The 17,231-nt window shown below is 34.9% G+C and overlaps 2 protein-coding genes across 2 annotated transcripts in view; one reads left to right on the top strand and one right to left on the bottom strand.

Moving 5' to 3' along the window:
• Positions 1–735, top strand: part of AVEN (apoptosis and caspase activation inhibitor) — an 84,012-nt gene extending 83,277 nt beyond the window's left edge. The window contains exon 6 of the mRNA XM_062494682.1: positions 161–735. Coding sequence (XP_062350666.1) covers positions 161–279 — 119 coding nt within the window. The 3' untranslated portion in view covers positions 280–735. The remainder of the gene's footprint in view (positions 1–160) is intronic.
• Positions 736–833: 98 nt separating this feature from the next.
• Positions 834–17,231, bottom strand: part of RYR3 (ryanodine receptor 3) — a 147,551-nt gene continuing 131,153 nt past the window's right edge. Inside the window, exons 93-106 of the mRNA XM_062495378.1 lie at positions 16,629–16,797; positions 15,954–16,040; positions 14,003–14,200; positions 13,245–13,375; positions 11,605–11,647; positions 10,917–11,044; positions 10,207–10,267; positions 9,226–9,372; positions 7,408–7,542; positions 5,280–5,436; positions 4,205–4,269; positions 4,001–4,101; positions 2,413–2,464; positions 834–1,612 (exon numbers count right to left, since the gene is read on the bottom strand). Coding sequence (XP_062351362.1) covers positions 1,517–1,612; positions 2,413–2,464; positions 4,001–4,101; positions 4,205–4,269; positions 5,280–5,436; positions 7,408–7,542; positions 9,226–9,372; positions 10,207–10,267; positions 10,917–11,044; positions 11,605–11,647; positions 13,245–13,375; positions 14,003–14,200; positions 15,954–16,040; positions 16,629–16,797 — 1,570 coding nt within the window. The 3' untranslated portion in view covers positions 834–1,516. The remainder of the gene's footprint in view (positions 1,613–2,412; positions 2,465–4,000; positions 4,102–4,204; positions 4,270–5,279; positions 5,437–7,407; positions 7,543–9,225; positions 9,373–10,206; positions 10,268–10,916; positions 11,045–11,604; positions 11,648–13,244; positions 13,376–14,002; positions 14,201–15,953; positions 16,041–16,628; positions 16,798–17,231) is intronic.

Below are 17,231 nucleotides of genomic sequence, written 5' to 3' on the forward strand. Positions count from 1 at the left end.
TTAACATGGAAACTATTTTTGGAATATGACTTGCTGTTCTTCAAGAAGGAGAGATTGTGCTTAAATACAGTGAGTTGTGCATTAAAAGGAAAACTATACAGGACAGAGGTAGTATGGAATTGTTTCCAGATTTTCAGTCTTCTTGTTTTCACTTCTCTAGAACCTTTAAAAGTAGATACGCCTGAAGAGAAGACCACATCATCACAGCAGCAGCAAAGTGCATCCAAAGATGTTACTGAAGAAGAGCTTGAAGATTGGCTGGACAGCATGATTGCCTGAAACTCAAATTTCCTCACATGAATAATTGAATATAGCAAACATGTAGAAAGTTGAACCTTTCTTTATCTCATTGTTATTTCCTTTCTCTGTATGCCAAATGCCTGTTTTTATTTGCTGGCACTTCAAATTTTGGGCAACCAAAAACAATTTAGATGAGATTAAAAATTATTGAAGGCCAATGATATTATTAGAAAGGCCTAAAATTTGTGATGAAGTCAGTTTTCTTCGCTAAAGAAGCAGGCTGCAGTGCAGAAAGAGAAGTTATTTCAGCTTGTCCTTGCTCTATATAGTCATTAAAATAAAGCTGTGGATGAACAATGAATGTATGTGTTTTTAGTTACCTTTCTCACAAAACTCCATATTGTAGAAAAATGGGAAAGATGACAGCAACAGTTATATTTGGTTTATAATACTTTATTGCAGTGGGCACTTTTTATTAGAAGAAAAAAAAGCATAATCCTAGCAACTTCTGCTTGCAGGTGACTGTAGAGCATTGTTCTATTTTGACCTAAGATTTAAATTGTGATCAGTTTGATACAGTGTATGTCTTTTAACAGCAGCATCTAATAAGCTGTTACTGAAGGTAGTAGATAAACAAACTTCAAGTGCAATTTGATACAGAAAGACAGAAAAGCAATACAGTTAATGGGTCTGTTCATCTAGAACACTAACAAAAAGTTTGCATAGCTATGTCTACACAGGTTTTAAGGCACTTTAATGTTTCAAGGTTGATAAAGTGTTTGAAAATTATTTCTTTTTAACTGCTTAAAGCTTTTCAAACTGTATCTTAATACATTCACTAGCAAATACTGTGGGGAAAAACTGGACAGCAGTTAGTTGAACTGTTTTTTCTGAGGTATGGTCTCTGATGTTCAAGTTCTTCAATGTCAGATGTGCAATTAAGATGCCTTTTAGCCCTTTCAACTGTACTGCCAAATGCCAGGTTAATGATGTGGTTAAAAAGTTGTTATAATTTTAGGCCATATTTGAACTAGAAGGCTTAAGTTAATCTGGCATGGTTTTTGCTAATTAAAATTCCAACAAAAGACCTGTTTCTTATGTGGTAGGTACAAAAAGCATCAGAAATAGTGTCAAATTTTATGTGTGTCTTGAACTTTGAAAACATTTAAAGCAAATACAAGCTGTGAAATTACGCCATGAAAAGAACAGATTTTTTTTTTTTTTTTTTTTATACTGGATCTTAGCAGTTCATGAATAAATGATTTCTTTTGTGATATTAGCCAAGTTGATCCTCATACTGTTTCCGGAAGCAGTCCCCTGCTGGGAAAAAATCCCAACATCTTTCTTGGTACATCTTCCACACAAATGATTCCTGAAAATGAGAAGGAGTATTTATTTTACTGGTCACTGTGCAGTTAGTGCTGTAGATAAACTTTTAACAATAACCACATATTGTGCCTGCTACCATTGAGTAGAATTGTAAAGACACTGGAACTCTGAAGATTGTAACTCAATAATGTTTATAAAAGTTTTATACTTCTCTTAATTCAGTACTACTGAAATTTAAGCCCTATTAGTAAAATATCTAAGTATAAATTAATCAGTCTATTTATATCAGAGCAAACCTGTTGATAAATTTGTATATAAGCAAATGTGTTTTGCTTTGAATGGAAAACAAAGGTACTTCTGTAATGTTTGCTAAGAGCTTCTTATTAGAGATAAGATGTAATTAAGTTCTAGTTATTTTCTTATTTACTTACCTTTAAGGCCTAACACTGCTAAACATACAGTTACCCAAATACCTATTATCTACACATATATATTTTTTTTTTCCCTATAAATACAATAGCTTTGCTACTTAAGCCTTTTGGGAATAAACTACACCTAGTGCATTTGAGATTTTTTTCAGAGATAAGATGACTACTAAATGACTTCTGATAGAGTTCACTGCTGGGTGAAAAAGCACAGTACAGCATTCCACCCCCCCACCCCCCTTTTGTTTTAACCCTTCTTTTCTTTCACTGGCAGTAGACTCTTGGGGAGCATGGCATCATCCACACATCTTAGTGGTACATCAGTTCCACCTGCTGGTACACAGCTACAAGGCTTGAGAAGAAAAAAATATTGAAAGATAAGCTTAATGTTTTTTCTTAGGTTTTAATTTCAACTTACCTGGCCAGTATGCTCAGTTTCATCCTTGTTAATTAGATACATTAAAAAGAACCTGAAACAAGTACATTAGGTCAGTATTAATGCAGGAAACATAGTATCTCTGCCTGACCTTTTCTAGTCTGGGGTATGTGAGGAACGTTATACCAGCCAGCAAAGCAATGACACTGCTAGGCATCTAAAGTGCTTATTTTAAAGGAAAAAATTCTGTTCTGAATCATGTCTTCTATGAAAGTGCTAACAGATAAAAAAATCTGTAGAAGTAGAAAAATTCAGTTTGGCATTTCCTTCATTTCAATGTGAGGAGCAATACCTGAATTAGGCATATGCCAAATTATGTGCACATATGCTCCAACATCTCACCTTGGACTAAGTTACTATGGGTACTGCATGAGAAGTGTGGTAAATACTGAGCAGCACCAGGAATTCTGAGCACTGCTACTATACAGCTCATAGGCTGAGCCTATCCTTCCCCAACACCTGTGCCCAGTCAAATGTTGAGAGCTTCAACTAATTAGGAAGACTGTACAGAGAGCCAGCTGTGGTCTGTTTAGAGGTAATACTACTCATGGTTGGACAGTTTTGATGCAGTGAGTTTGGAATTAGGCTTAGTATGTGCTTTCATTGTGGAGGAAGGAAAGTATGCTTGTTTTAACAGTTGTCCTATTAAATGGTAACCTAGGTAAAAAGAATGTTCAGTATATGTTCTATTATGAAGAAAAAGGTCATTTTTAATTTATGGTAAATTGCATGTTCCCTTATAACAACTAAGCAATTCAATATAGTAAGAAAAACTTGGATATTGTAGACTGATAAAACTGTGGATATTAATATAATTTGCATCTCATTAAGCAATTTATTTTTTTTTCAAGTTAAATAAGTTCAGATGCAGTCTTCCAAGGTCAGACCACTAAAAGATTTTACTAGTTTCTCCTTTCATTCTGCTGGCACAGTGCTCATATAATTAATTATCTTTGCTGTGCAAGTTACCAATGCAACAAGAATAACTTTTTAATATCCTCTTAGGTCTGCTCTATATTTATAATGAAAGTGAAAGAGCACTCTCTCGGGAGTTTTGAATAGTCTAAACATGTACAGCTCCTGAGTGCTTCAAGGTTTCAAAAAGCTCCACTATTACTAAAGAACTATAGGAGCAGAGTTAATTTTTTTTTCATCTTTCTAAAAATGCTTTTATTTGCTTTGTTTTGGTTTGGGTTTTCTTTGTCAAATTGAAGTCAATTTTCTATGGCTTTATCAGCATTACCAAGCTCCCAGAAGTCAGAATCTAAACTTCCTAACTAAAGCAACTTATTAAACTGTCCCCTATCGTTCCCCATATCTGGCTTTCCTCCCAGCAGAATAAGGAGTTAATGTGCCTTCTGGTCTCACTAAGGTACCTCATGTGTAAGGTGAGTACTTTAAATGTAACCAGCAGTATGGAATAGAGGAGGGGAGAACAGAAAGAAGAGGACAGGACATATTCCTCAGTTTTAAAGAATTCTGCCCTGAGATTTTCAGCAACGCGTGTGCCTAAATTACACTACATCTGAAAGGTCTCTTTATCACAATTCCAATTATAAAACATACTTACAGATAGTTTGCCAAGTTATGTTCTTGCAAAGTATGTGTTTCAAAGCCATGTGGGGTTGTGTCAAAGTAGTCATTGCCGATTCCACAAATAAAGCATTTGGTCTGAAAGCAAAAGTTGTGGTTGCAGATGAATTTTAACTCAAAGAAACTACTTGGTGACAATCTAGTTGAACAAGAGCAATGAAAAATGTAATGTGCTTCCTACCTCCATGTCTTCCCTCACTTGTTCTTGCTGGTCTCTTAATTCACCAAAAGCATCAATAATCAAACCTATTTCAAATAGAAAAGTTGCAACATTTCAGTACTTAGCAATATTTATATTGCAGGCAATGTCAGTCTTCCAGTGTATAGAATTTAGCATATTTATATGTGTAGGCACAGTCTTGAGAGTGGGAAGGGGTTTTTGTGCTTTATTATAGTCCATTTAACCTTATATAAGTTCATCTCTTTTGTTCCCATGAATGAAATTAGTTTTCACTCTCCTCATGAAACTCTTATATCCCAAGTCTTGTTCAACAGACAGCTCTGCTCCCACAGCCCACGTTGGACAGTTTGTGAGTCTGCTTCACATTTGAAACATTACTCCTCCACTTTCAGTGTTTTAAGAAAAGAACTGGATCATTCTGGGGACTGTGACATTTGCAACTTTTTCTCAGTATAGATGTGTTACATTTTTTCTTTACCACCAGGTTGCCATAAAAACAGTGTGTTTATTTCCTTACAGCCTTAGAAGAGTTGATGCATTGAGTATTGAATGCTGTCCATCACTGAGGAGGGGTTTTGTTTGCTGTGAACCACAATTGCAAACCAATTAAATCTGCAAATCAGCCTCTAAAGAAAGGAGGAAATGGCTGTGTGGCCATGCTGACTTTCTCCATGTCATTTACCCTTTCCAGTTGGAAAGTCTCCATTCCCCAGTCAGCTGTGGTGATTACAGGCTAGAATTGGGAAGAGTGCCTTCAGCAAGGCTCTCCGAAGTTTAAATGCTTAGTATAGGAGAACAGTGATCCTGCATAAGGTTCACCATTGCTGGATAGTTAGAGAAGTATTCATAAACACTGCAACACATGTAAGTTACATTCCTTGTGTCTTGACTTTGTGTAGTACTTGGGAAAAGGCATATTATGTATGAATTAATATAAAATCATTACTTTCAGAATTAATGGTTTTATAAACTCAGAAAAGAGTCCAGCAATACTGCTAAATTTACCTCAAACATAAATATGGTTTTCAATTATTAATTAATTTTGAACAATGTCTACTAAGGTAAGTGATGGTACCTTGAATAATGGCCAGTAGGATAACAATGACAAAGAAGAAAAATGTGATGTCAAAGACAATTCGGTACATTTCATAAGGGTCTCCAGCAGGATCCTCAATTTCATCTCCAATGCCACCACCAGCTCTTACACCCACATACATGTGGAACAGGTAACACTAAAAAAGAGAGAGGAAAATTACAGATATATTTACCATGAATTATTTTTTTTCTTTTCTTTTTAGATTATTCTGCTCTGCTAATTCTCTTGACAACTTACAGTAACAAGAACACACAATATCATACCTCATGTATCAAACACACTGCACCAAAAATCTGTTGCTGTCTTAACTAATGTGATTCCACCTTCAGGTACACATACTAAGGAGGAGAGTCAGCATCAGCTGTTACCTGCTCCTCACTCCCTGGGTCTTACTTTCAGACTGAGACTATTTTGGAAGTATTTTTCTTGTATTTACTTTTACTGTATTTGACTATATTCTACTCCTTGTATTAATTCTTAAGGTTGTATCTTGCTCTGAATAAGCAGAGGACATACTTTAAAGTCTTGCAGTGAAGTTCAGAAATGTGGAAAATACTGCCATAAAATAAATAGTGGGATATTCACAACAAGTAGATCTACACTGTGTATAGGTAGTTTCTATATAAATTAGTTTGCAATACTAAATGTCTGATGTATTATATTGTAAATTAGTTGTGCTCTGTGAAATCACAGGGGTTCAGTTCAATGCAGAAGAAATCACTATATAAAAGTATTGTCACATTTTTTGAACATATAAACCTTAATCAAAAAGTCTTTAATAATCTGTATATTTAAGCTCTGTAAGTATTTTGGAATGGAATCTTCTGCAGGAGTTATAAACTGCTGATGTTACTGTATGATTGGCTGCAGAATCTTGTAAACTACCTCAGCCACACAGTGTGGGTTAAAAACAATATCAATCTCTAAGCACAGCCAGTTTTCTGAAGACACATTAGACAGCAGTGGGTGTTATAAATAATGAGTATAAAACCTGGCATTAGCAAACACTAAACAGAATTATACATCCATTTTTATAATGCAATTTTGCTGATGGCAAGCTAGTACTAGTTTAATAATACTTATACATGTGGCTTAGAATTGATTTACCTCACTTGTTAGAGTAGTTTAAAATGTAGTACAGTTTTATTATTGTAATTATTCGTACACCTATTTTTTGACCAGGCCATAGTATTCAGCTCACAAAGTTTGGGCAGGTTTCATAATTTCTGTAATTTGCATGTCTAACCTGCACTGAGTGTTTAAAAGAAAGTTCAAGAATAGGGAGGACCATTCTGCGCATTCTATGATACACTTCTGTTCTGAGGTATTTTATTCTATCTATGGTGTAAAATGCAGGGCAGAGTTTTCTGTTCCATGGGAGATATCAGCTGGCCCCAAACTCAGAATATTACATTTGTAATACCTGAATTTGTGTTTTCTGTATACAGAAAGAAAATCAAATCCTCTTTATACATTAATATATATCCGTAGAGTATATGTTATTTTGACTGAAATCAAAATTCAATCAGTGGCAATGGGTAGAAATCAGATTGTAAATTAGCATCATAAGATTGTCACCCATAATAAGTTGTAATTTCTACTTTCTCACCCTTGTCTTCTTCATGACTAGATTACTAAGTTTAATTATGAGCAGGCTTTTATAACTAGTGCTAATAACTTCACATAATTCATATAACTTAAATTGGGATGGGAAGAGCTTGCACACTTGTGAACTTTGGGGACAAATGGGGTTTCTTTGTTGTGACAGACACAGCTCCTTTTTGAAGTTCTGACCAGTTTGTCAAAAAAATTCCTTTTTTACATGGTGGGTTTGCCATCCTCAGCTGTAAAAGCATTGTGGCACATCATAAACCACGGTATTTAGGATAAAAACTCAGAATACCTACGTCTATTTGCTGTTGAGTTTAGACCACTGGAGAAGGCAGAGGGAATTGCAAGACTACTCGCGTTTCCAAAATTACGTGTATGAAGAAAAACCCAATGGATTTAACAACAAGCACATCCCTCCTTACTTATCATTCTGTCTAAAGTATCCATTTGAAAATTCAGGATGATATTTGAGGCATGCAGGTGATGTTTTAGTTACCGTCATCATGTCATCACACTTCATGTCTGGTTCATCTTCATCTTCACTTTTGTTGTAGAATTTGCGGAAGAAGTTGAAAGCCACCACAGTGTAAAGGTACACCACTACAGCGAGGAGTCCCACAGTAAGCACAAGCTGTGTGTGGAGACATGACATGAAAATAGGTTTCAATATCATTTTTTCAGAAGAGACATGCCTGCTTGGTGCATTGCTTTAAATATTGAAAATGGGTCATATTGTACCTTTTCCAATAAGGAAACTAAAGACAGCAGTTATGTGTATATCACCAAAGCAAGTTTTTACACTTTTTAGTTTAAAAGTTTAAATATAGTAACTTGAAACACTGGATGTACAATAAAAATTAAATAATAAAAATAAAACCCTTTTGACAATTTCAGCTGGGATTTATTAGGACATATAAAGACTTAGTCTGTTTTCTCTTCCAAAGCTGTTTAGCAAAACCATTCCTAAAATGGAGAGAAATTTTTTTAGGTACAAGTAAGTAATTTCCAGGTCCTGCCTGTAAAAAAATAAAAACATTAGGTGAAAAAGTTTAGCAGTTAATGAGACCAGATTATGTTGTTTGTTGAAGCTGGTGATAGAAGATACAGCTCTGGAAAGGAGTTTACTGAAAGCAACAATTGTAAAAATTGCAACAACCAGTATTTACTCCTTTAAAATAAACATAAGGGAATTGAAGGACAAGCTGATCAATTATCACTATCTGCAGATCTGTCAGCATGCTCCCAAAGTGAACATTTTAATTCTGAAATCTGCAGCTGTCTTTCAGTATTCATAGTTACTAGCCAGAAAAGCAAAAGCATTAGAAAAACTATTCATTGCTTGTTAAGAATGTAAAAGCCACAGTCTTGAGTTAAAACAGTTTAGTCAACTATGCTCAGTTTTGACTATTACATTTTAAAAAAATTCATGAGAAAGATACATAAATCATTGCAGTCATTAAAACTAATACAAAATTTTTCCTCCTGAAGTAAAACAAACAGTATAAAAGCAGACATTTCATTTGTTTGTGTGATGATAACATGAAGTCACCTTGTATGGGTGTATTTTTATGCCTCTTCCAAAACATCATGGGGTTTAAAATGTTTTCATAAATCTAGCAGGGCATAGGAGTGAGCTTAGAATATGTTACTGCATTTGAGGAAGAATGGAATGTGTATGTTTGAAATTGCATTTTGGGGGATTTAAATTTCTTAAATGTGAGTTTAAAACTAACCGTAAAGCTTGGTTTTTGTTGCTATGCAAGCTGGGTGCATGGATTCTTTGGAGGTCAGACTGATTTCCTGCAGAAATTTTAACTTTTAGTTTTAGAAGTACATTTTATTAACCTGATTTTTGCATGACAAAGTGCCATAGAAGCATATTCCACAGTGCAGAATGCCCACACCTTTATGCACATTCTTATTAGCCAGGTATTGAAATCTCAGTGCCCAGATCAATATTACTGCTGTAGCTAAGGAGGGATTATGTATTCTTAGTACTTACCACCAATCAGCTCATCATTGAGAATACAGAAGGAGCTGGTAAGGTAATAATTCATATTCTTGTATATTTCTAAAAGTATGTGTATTCTATTGTGTACAACACTTAATCTATCATCACTTGGTGGGATGACAGATCTTGGTACAGATTGTACAACTTCATAGGATTTAACGTGTTAAGTGTGCTGCAGAAGATATTATCAATCCTATCGTGATAAAAATTTATAGCATTCCAGTATTTCCAGTACAACAAATATTTTTTTCCAGTACTTTTACTAAATGCGTTTATTTTCAAACCTTCACACGCAGCACTAACCTGTTTGCCATTGTGAGTGACTGAAGACAAAATAGTCCGTAATGTCTTAAAACCCATTGCAATATCCAGCAGATGAGCAGCAAAGAAGAAGTTGTTGTAGTGCCCAAGGATAGACATAGTTGTGTACCAAGCCAAGTACAAAAATGACTGCAGAGAAAGTGAAAAGTAGCAGAGGGTTAGTAGGTGCTGAAGTAGTTTATTGGACCCAGAATGTAGCGGTTTTAAGTCACTCGAGTTGTTATAGTAGGACACTTTCCCTATGTAAGGATTAAACAGCTCAAACTTCACCCAACTCTTGAAAATTGCCAGTGATGGAGGGGGATGTCACACTCCTTTGGCTCTTGAAAAATGCTGAGACCAGCCTCACTCAGCAACCCCAAAAACAGACATTGCAAGGATGTGAAAAACCTGTGTATCCTGGAACTGGCAGGGATGTGGAAGGCAGGTGTTTCCTGATAAAGCAACCAATAATAATTGGTTAGTACTAATAACTTATTTTAAGATGAATGGTGCTCTGCTGAGCTAGAATGGCTAGCCTGGAAACATTTGAGCTCCAGTCAATCACTTTATGTTGTAAAAGCTCAGTCCCACTTTTCAATGGCATTTCATGGATTTCTAGCACGCCCAGGGGTGTGTGGAGATTCTTTACTTGAGTGGGAAAGCTCCCCAGGGTTACTCCTTGAGGCTGAACCAAAGAGGTTTGCTCACTGTCACTGATACGGGCCGGTAATTATTAAGCTACATTTTAAACAATTAATTTAATAAATAATATACTGTAGTAGCAGTTACAACCATCTCTACAGCACACTGTATAATTCTGATTAAAACATCCTTTAATCACAAGACAGAAAAAAGTATTTTAAAATAGCTCTGTATAGCTCAATATTATTTGTGTATGTTTGTTTAATATAAAAGCAGATGGTGGAGGACATACATGTTTAGAGTAAATCAAAGCATATTCTTCTAGGCTAACTTACTCACATTATCAGTGAAAACAACTCCGAGCTTCCAAATGTGGTACTTTGTATCAATGGAGCTTAGCCTAAGAAATACAAAATTTTTGAAATGCATAAATGTCAGAAATAAATATTGAATTCCGTATTTATGAACAGCAAACTAGTTTTGGCACTTCACATTTTTTTTGCTGAAGGTGGTGATATAAATTAATTGTTCATTTTTTGAGTGATTCGGGTGCTTCATTTTTTAAAGAGTATTCATTAATTCTGAGCACCATAAAGAGTTTCTAACCCAACAAAAACTGGTGTAACCATGTCAGGAAGAATGATACTGCTGTATTCCAGACTTTAAAAATTAAAATCCATTAACCATTGGAAGAAGTGCAAAGGGAAATCTTTCTTGTGCATCTTACGTATTGAGAAAACCAATAATATTTATAAATTATGTTGTAAGACCTCTTAAATACTGCATTATTTATTTTTTTATAATTAAAGAATGACCATCTGTATCAGTCAGCATAAATTCACTGATTTTTTCTTACTTTTATTACACAACTGTGTTTTAGAACAAACAAAACACTATTTTATTTTACTTTCCTCACCAGGAAGACTTATCCATTTGAATTTGCTGTGTTGAGAAAAACATCACAACAGTTTCAAAATGAAATCCATTTTTATCTTTGATGGTGAAGTTATACCAACACATAATTTGTCTGAGAAGTTCAGAAGTCCTACCATGACACAAGAGATGCCTCTTCTGGTTCGCTCTCTTCCACTGGGCTAAAATCGAGGGCACTTTTGTCCAAACCCAAAAGTTCTGCAATGCGCTCTGCTCCATATAAGTCTCCATACTTGTTAATAACCTAGAAAGGGAAGAAGAGAGGTTTTTGCTCACAGAAACTCCTCAGTGACATTCACCTGTTTTAGACAGTAGTTGTCAGGAATTAAAAAATAAGTCCTTCACAATTAGCACTGCTAGAACAGTAAGAATTCCCAGGAAACCAGGGGAGCATAAAAAAGAAAAATAGAAGCATTAAAGGCTATTATCTGAAAACTTATGTATAATTTGCTGCCATTTAAGCTGGTATGTTTTTTCTTTTTTTAGGGCAATGAGGGGGCTTTGTATCCTAAAGATGACAATGATTGTAAATTAGACCTGCTGGCTGATTGACAGCATGAAGTTATTTCAAAAGTCTGAGTCTAGGAAGGAAACCACAGCCTCCTGTCTTCCTCCCTCCTCCCACCTACACCACAGCTGCCTGTTCACCGAGGCATTTAACACGACAGTAACTTCCTTAAAACAAGTTCCAGTTCTCAGTTATTTCTGTATTTATTTGTACAGAAGCATTTTATACAGATATCCAGATTAACCAAACAGTAGATTATTGCTCTGGAAAACATAATAGAAATATCAAAAGCCTACCTTCCGTTTCACAAATTTGTCCCAGTAATTGTTAGGGAAGGACCTACACAGATAAGGCAAAGATATTTCAAGTTATTTAACTTGTTAGGGAAAAGGGGGAAAAAAAATGAAAAAAGAGAAAATACCATGTTCCTGCTCATTGCAAATTTTGTTCACTCAATGCACTTCAAATTAGGAGAATGATTTCTTTTCATGTGGACAACAGCTGTTATTAATCATAATATGCTGTGATATCATCTTCCCTCTCCATACCTCCTTTCTTTTTCCCATCCACAAATATGACTGTTTACAAAAGGACAGCAAGCTAAATAATATCACCTAATAAGTTTAATAATTCCATAATAGCAGGTTAGTCACTGTAATATCACTTATCTCCTAAATAAATACTTTATCAACCCTAGCCATAAAAATCAAACCAGACAATGATTATCAGTGAAAAATAAGAGAATCTTAAAGCATAAATAATTTTAAGTTCATTGGATTACATTTCAAATAGAGGCTGAACATTTGAGAACCAGTTGACTGTTTGCTAACACAAAATTTAAAAATATTAGACTTGCCAAGAAAATTCAAGAATATAATTTGCCAATATATAGCATATATATATATATAGCATATATATATATATATATCTCAGAATCCAGGAACTGCTCATTCTAATGATCTTTCTGTATACTATATCTGTATTGAGGAATTCCAGTTAGAAGGAAACACTACAAAATTTAAGATTTTTCTCTCCTTATTTCTTGGAAATAACACTGAGTTCAGAAAATAAGCAGGAAAATAAGAGAAAAATAACTACTTAAACTAAAGGACAGTATTCGTAAAATCAAGTAAGTGCTTGCACAAGAAAAATGAGATTCCAGAACAATGTTCTGCTAGGATGTGAGGCAAACTTCCCAATGGCTATGCTCCAACTTTTACCTTTCTGAATTGGATTTCTGAATTAAATTAATCCAGATAAAGTCAAATGCCTCTAGTGACTCAAATGGATGGTATATTCTAGTCCAATGCTGTGTATTATTTTTTTCTTTTTGCTTGATTTCGCAGGCTTTTAAGCAAAATATGTCGTAGTCTATCTCTTTTACCAAAAAAATACAATTGTTTGTCAGGATACATATTTTCCACTTTTAATTACTTTTTTTTTTCCACTTACAGAAAGCACATTTCTGTTTATACAGAACACTGGGTATTCTCCAGAACTGGTTATTCTGGTCGTACAGTACTTGCACTAAACCTCAAGATTCAGTGAACATCAGAGGGAAGGAATCGCCTTAATCTTTTGTTTAACTTCAGTAAACTGTGCAACATGCCGAGAACAGACTGTACAGCATGTCGTTAGGAATAAGTTGACAATATATTTCATTAACTCATGCTTCTTTTTGCTGAAGATAAACTTACTGGGTATCTAGATGGGTTGCTATCAATAGTGAAAGAAACTGGTTTGAAAATAATCAAGCTCTTCAGTTTCCTAATTACCTTCTGTTGTAATTTTAATAATACTACTGTAGCACCTAATACAAGGTGCTAAATGCCTTTCTTTTAGATTAACTAAGTGGCAGGCAAACAGGAAAGGTTCCAGATCAGTGGCTTAATGAGCTATAATATTTATAAGCATAGAGTAATTTAATTTTACTTACGGAGTATTTATAACAAGGCGATCCCATTGTCCTTTAATATCATCCTCAGTTGGTTGTTCAGTTATATATAGTCCATCAAATTCCAGCTTTCTAGCTACCTCCTTTTCCCTCTTGAATACCACCAGAGGGACCTGTGAAAATGACAGTGGCCATCTTTGTCGTGTTTTTTGCATTTTTTTTTTTTTTGTTATAACACAAATTGTGTAAGACCAAACATCATGCTCAAATCTCCCATAGCCAGATCAATGCCCAAGGAGCCTCTGAGCCATGGCCACCTTGGCAGTCAAGCCCCAATCCTCCCCCACACACTGCTTTTTATTACTGAGTGTGATGTTATATGCCGTGGAATATCCCTGTGTTTGGTTGGCTGAGCTGTCCTGGCTGTGACCCCTCGCAGCATACCTGCTGAGGGATGCACAGAGTGGATAAAACAAAGAGAGAATCCTTACACTATGCAAAACCTGTCCTGCAATGACCAAACTGTGGCTGTGTTACCTGTACTCTTTTAACCAGAAATCCAAAACACACACACACACACACACACACACACACACACACACACACACACACTGCTAGGAAGAAAGTTAACTCCATTTCTGCTGGTCAGAACACAGAAGGAAAACCTATACCTACTGAGTAGTGAGAATTTGTAAACAGCTAGGTATAAGGTGGTATTCCCGTGTTAGCACCACCAACCAAGCACCTTGGGACACAGACAATGCTTAGCAAACAGATTAGCAGTAAGATTAAGAACTTGCCTTTAAGCAGTAGTATCCAATCACACAGACAAAGGAGATGACAGTATGGATAACTGCCAGTGCTCTGAGAGCAGGTGCCATGTAGCCAGTACTTTCTTCTAAAACAAAAAACACCATGCCCTCCTCCTCTTCCTCTTCAGCAAAGGAGTTCCAGAGATTAGAGTCTTCCTCTGCTTCATCAAGTGGCTCTTCTGTCACCTGAGAAAAATTCAAGCATGTTGAAAACAAAATAAACTTAAAAGCTTTCTCTTTAATGAAACATGATGTTTGCAAAGCTGCTCAAAGGAAGATGATAGATCATTAGATTTAAACATTATTCATTTGCACAGCAGAAGTTTCCACATCATGGCATGCCACAGAAAAGAAAATCTAGAAAAAGCAAATACAGGCAGTTTACAAATCTCGCTAAAAATGCCATAGCAAAACTACAATAAATGAAAAAGTTATGCAAAAATGATTTCTTGGAAGAAATTAAGAATGACAGAGTTATTTATTATGACTGAATTCAGGGGTTTTTTTGTACTCTACATAGTTCCTGAGTCTAAAAAGAAGCAACATTTTCATATAATCCACTTATACACTCCATAACATACACAGTTCATAGCTTTTTATTTCATGATTGAGTTTAGAGCTCACAAATAACATACAATATTTCATCAGCTGACATACTGTCCTAAAATGTTCCAGTGGCTTTAAAAACGTGCCCTTTAAAATAAAATCCCTAGGGCCGCTTTTTTGACAGCTTCATCTGAAAGCTAAAGTATTGTTCTGTCCTGTTTGACTGCCACTGACCCTTTCCCGTGAATGACAGATGGACACTATTGCACTGATAAACACGAACTTTTGTCCTTCTCTGAAGCAGAACAGGTTGCCACCCACCAGACTCAAAGAAAAGCAGAAGAGAATGGGGAGAAAAGGAGACTGGCATAGACAAAGGTAGAATTCTACACATATATTTCAAGTCCACCTTCTCTAACCCTATGGGAAGGAAAGAGACAAGGAGGAAGCCCTAAACATCCATGACATCTTACTCCTGGAACATGCACATACATTCTGCCCAGTTTCCAAGAGCTTTTTACATCTTTACCTCACCTGCCTCTGAGAAAATAATTGTGTTATAGGAGTTGCATTTCAAGGTATTTGAGAACAGGACTCTGTTATTTCTAGACTGAATGTCCAGCCAGCTGCTTTTGTTGTTGAAGTTTTTGGTTGTAACTAGCAGAACATTTAATAGAATATGTATTATTGGAAAACACTACTTTTATCAGCTTATTACTACTTTCATTCTGTATGTAGGAGGGGAAGATCAAAGGTCCAGATTTCAGGATATAGATAAATCAGACCTCTTCTTCCAAACTTCGGATTTGTATGGAAAGGGGAAAAAAAAGAAAAAAAGAGGTTTTTATGGATGAGAGTTCTCTTTATTGAAATCTAAACTGTTTAATGGATAAAGGTTGTGAATATTCAGGAAAAAAATCGGTGGAGGCTGCTAAAGATGTTCTATTTCTTATCATCTGGTGTTATACACCAGAACCTGAAACAACTCTAGATTCAGGTGAACTTCTAAGGTTAAGTTTAAAGTGTGAATGTATAGCCTTCTTCATCAGTGAGCTAAACAAAAAGAAATGTAGCCTACTCTAAAAAAAGAAGTAAATGATAATAACCAGATGAAGTCTTTTAATATCTTGAGCATAAATTAAAGAAAAATTATTCAACAGTTTTGACATTTGAATTATTTTGGTCGATTTCAATTTTCCCAGAACAAGATTAACAGTCAAAATAATTATGCGACTAAATGAAAAAGTGCCTAGAAACTCAACTATAAAGAAGAAATTAAATAAATCTCTTTTCATTCAGCCTGAATGAAATAAAAACTGAATAGTTACAAACATGAAATTATTGTATCGACTGGTACTAACAAAAATATTTAAAGAAAAATTCTTAACCTTACCTTGTAAAATAGAAGAATAAAATTGATGGCAAATGCAACAAATAAAGCAAGAAACCTTAAATTGTAAAAATTTCTTGCCAAGTAGTGCTGAAAGTAAAAAAAAAAAAAAAGTAATTAAAGGTAACCTGTGGATAATATCAAAATAGGCAAAATAGATAGCAAGATTTTTATAACTGTAAATACATGGTTGTGTTGCCTTCATACACCAGTTATAACAAGCAAAGGCATTTCTTGGAAGCCTATTCTCCCATTTCATGCTACATGGAATTTAAAATAATGGTCTTAAAATTATAAATCAGAGAAGACTGAAATACAAAGAAGTGTGGAAAGATATGTTGGAATACTGGGAAAAACTGCTTGAGAGTATTCAGAAAATTCAACATTTCATGGTTTTAAGAACAAAGAAAAACAGAAAATAATGATTCTAGAAGTCTGATTTTGGAAAATAGGAAGGTCCCAAAAAGGAGCTCAAGACGCTAATCTGTCCTGTTAGAAATTACACACAGAAACAATTATATAACTACAAAATATTACAAAATCATGGGAGGCTGACTATAGCTCATCATCTGAACACTCATGTCAGTGTTCCCTTTACAATGACATTTCTCCCTTAAATATCAAAAAAGGGTTCTACAAATAAAAATTCAATGACTAAAGAATTTAAGACAAACTTACAAGCATCTTTGTTTGATAAATTTCCAAAGCTTTGAAGAAGTTAGCCATGACAGCTTCTGGTTTCTCAATTTTTTGTCCATGCCTTCTCTTCTTTTTCTTCATTTTTCCCTCTTCTAGCTGCTCATTTTGTACTTCCTTTGCTTTATCTTGTTTCTCACCATCTTCCATGCTAGAAGAAAGGTTAACTAAACAAAAATATCTAGCAAAATGTAAATGCATTCATTTTGAATGAATTTGAATTTGAAAGTTTGCCTTTGAAATTTAGTTGTTATACTGTAAGTAACAATAGAGGAATTTAGTTTCTAATCAGGAAAAAAAAAAAAAGCTGGATTTGCATATATGTGACATAATTGTCAGGTATCAATATGATGGTCCTAAAGTCCTGAAGACCCCGATGGCACACTTAAAAAATTAATTTTGGTAGATAATAGGAGAAAGAAAAATTACTCTGAAGTAAATATTTTAAACATGAAGCAAAGTAGGAAAAAAAATGAAAATAAAATAATGTATAGCTTTTGAATCTGTAAGAATCCCTTTTGTCTGCCTCTACAAATATTTTAATCTGTTACGACAATGTGGCTGCAGATCCAGGCAGACAGGATG

Source organism: Cinclus cinclus, chromosome 6 (genome assembly GCF_963662255.1).
Source record: "Cinclus cinclus chromosome 6, bCinCin1.1, whole genome shotgun sequence".
Taxonomy (NCBI): domain Eukaryota; kingdom Metazoa; phylum Chordata; class Aves; order Passeriformes; family Cinclidae; genus Cinclus; species Cinclus cinclus.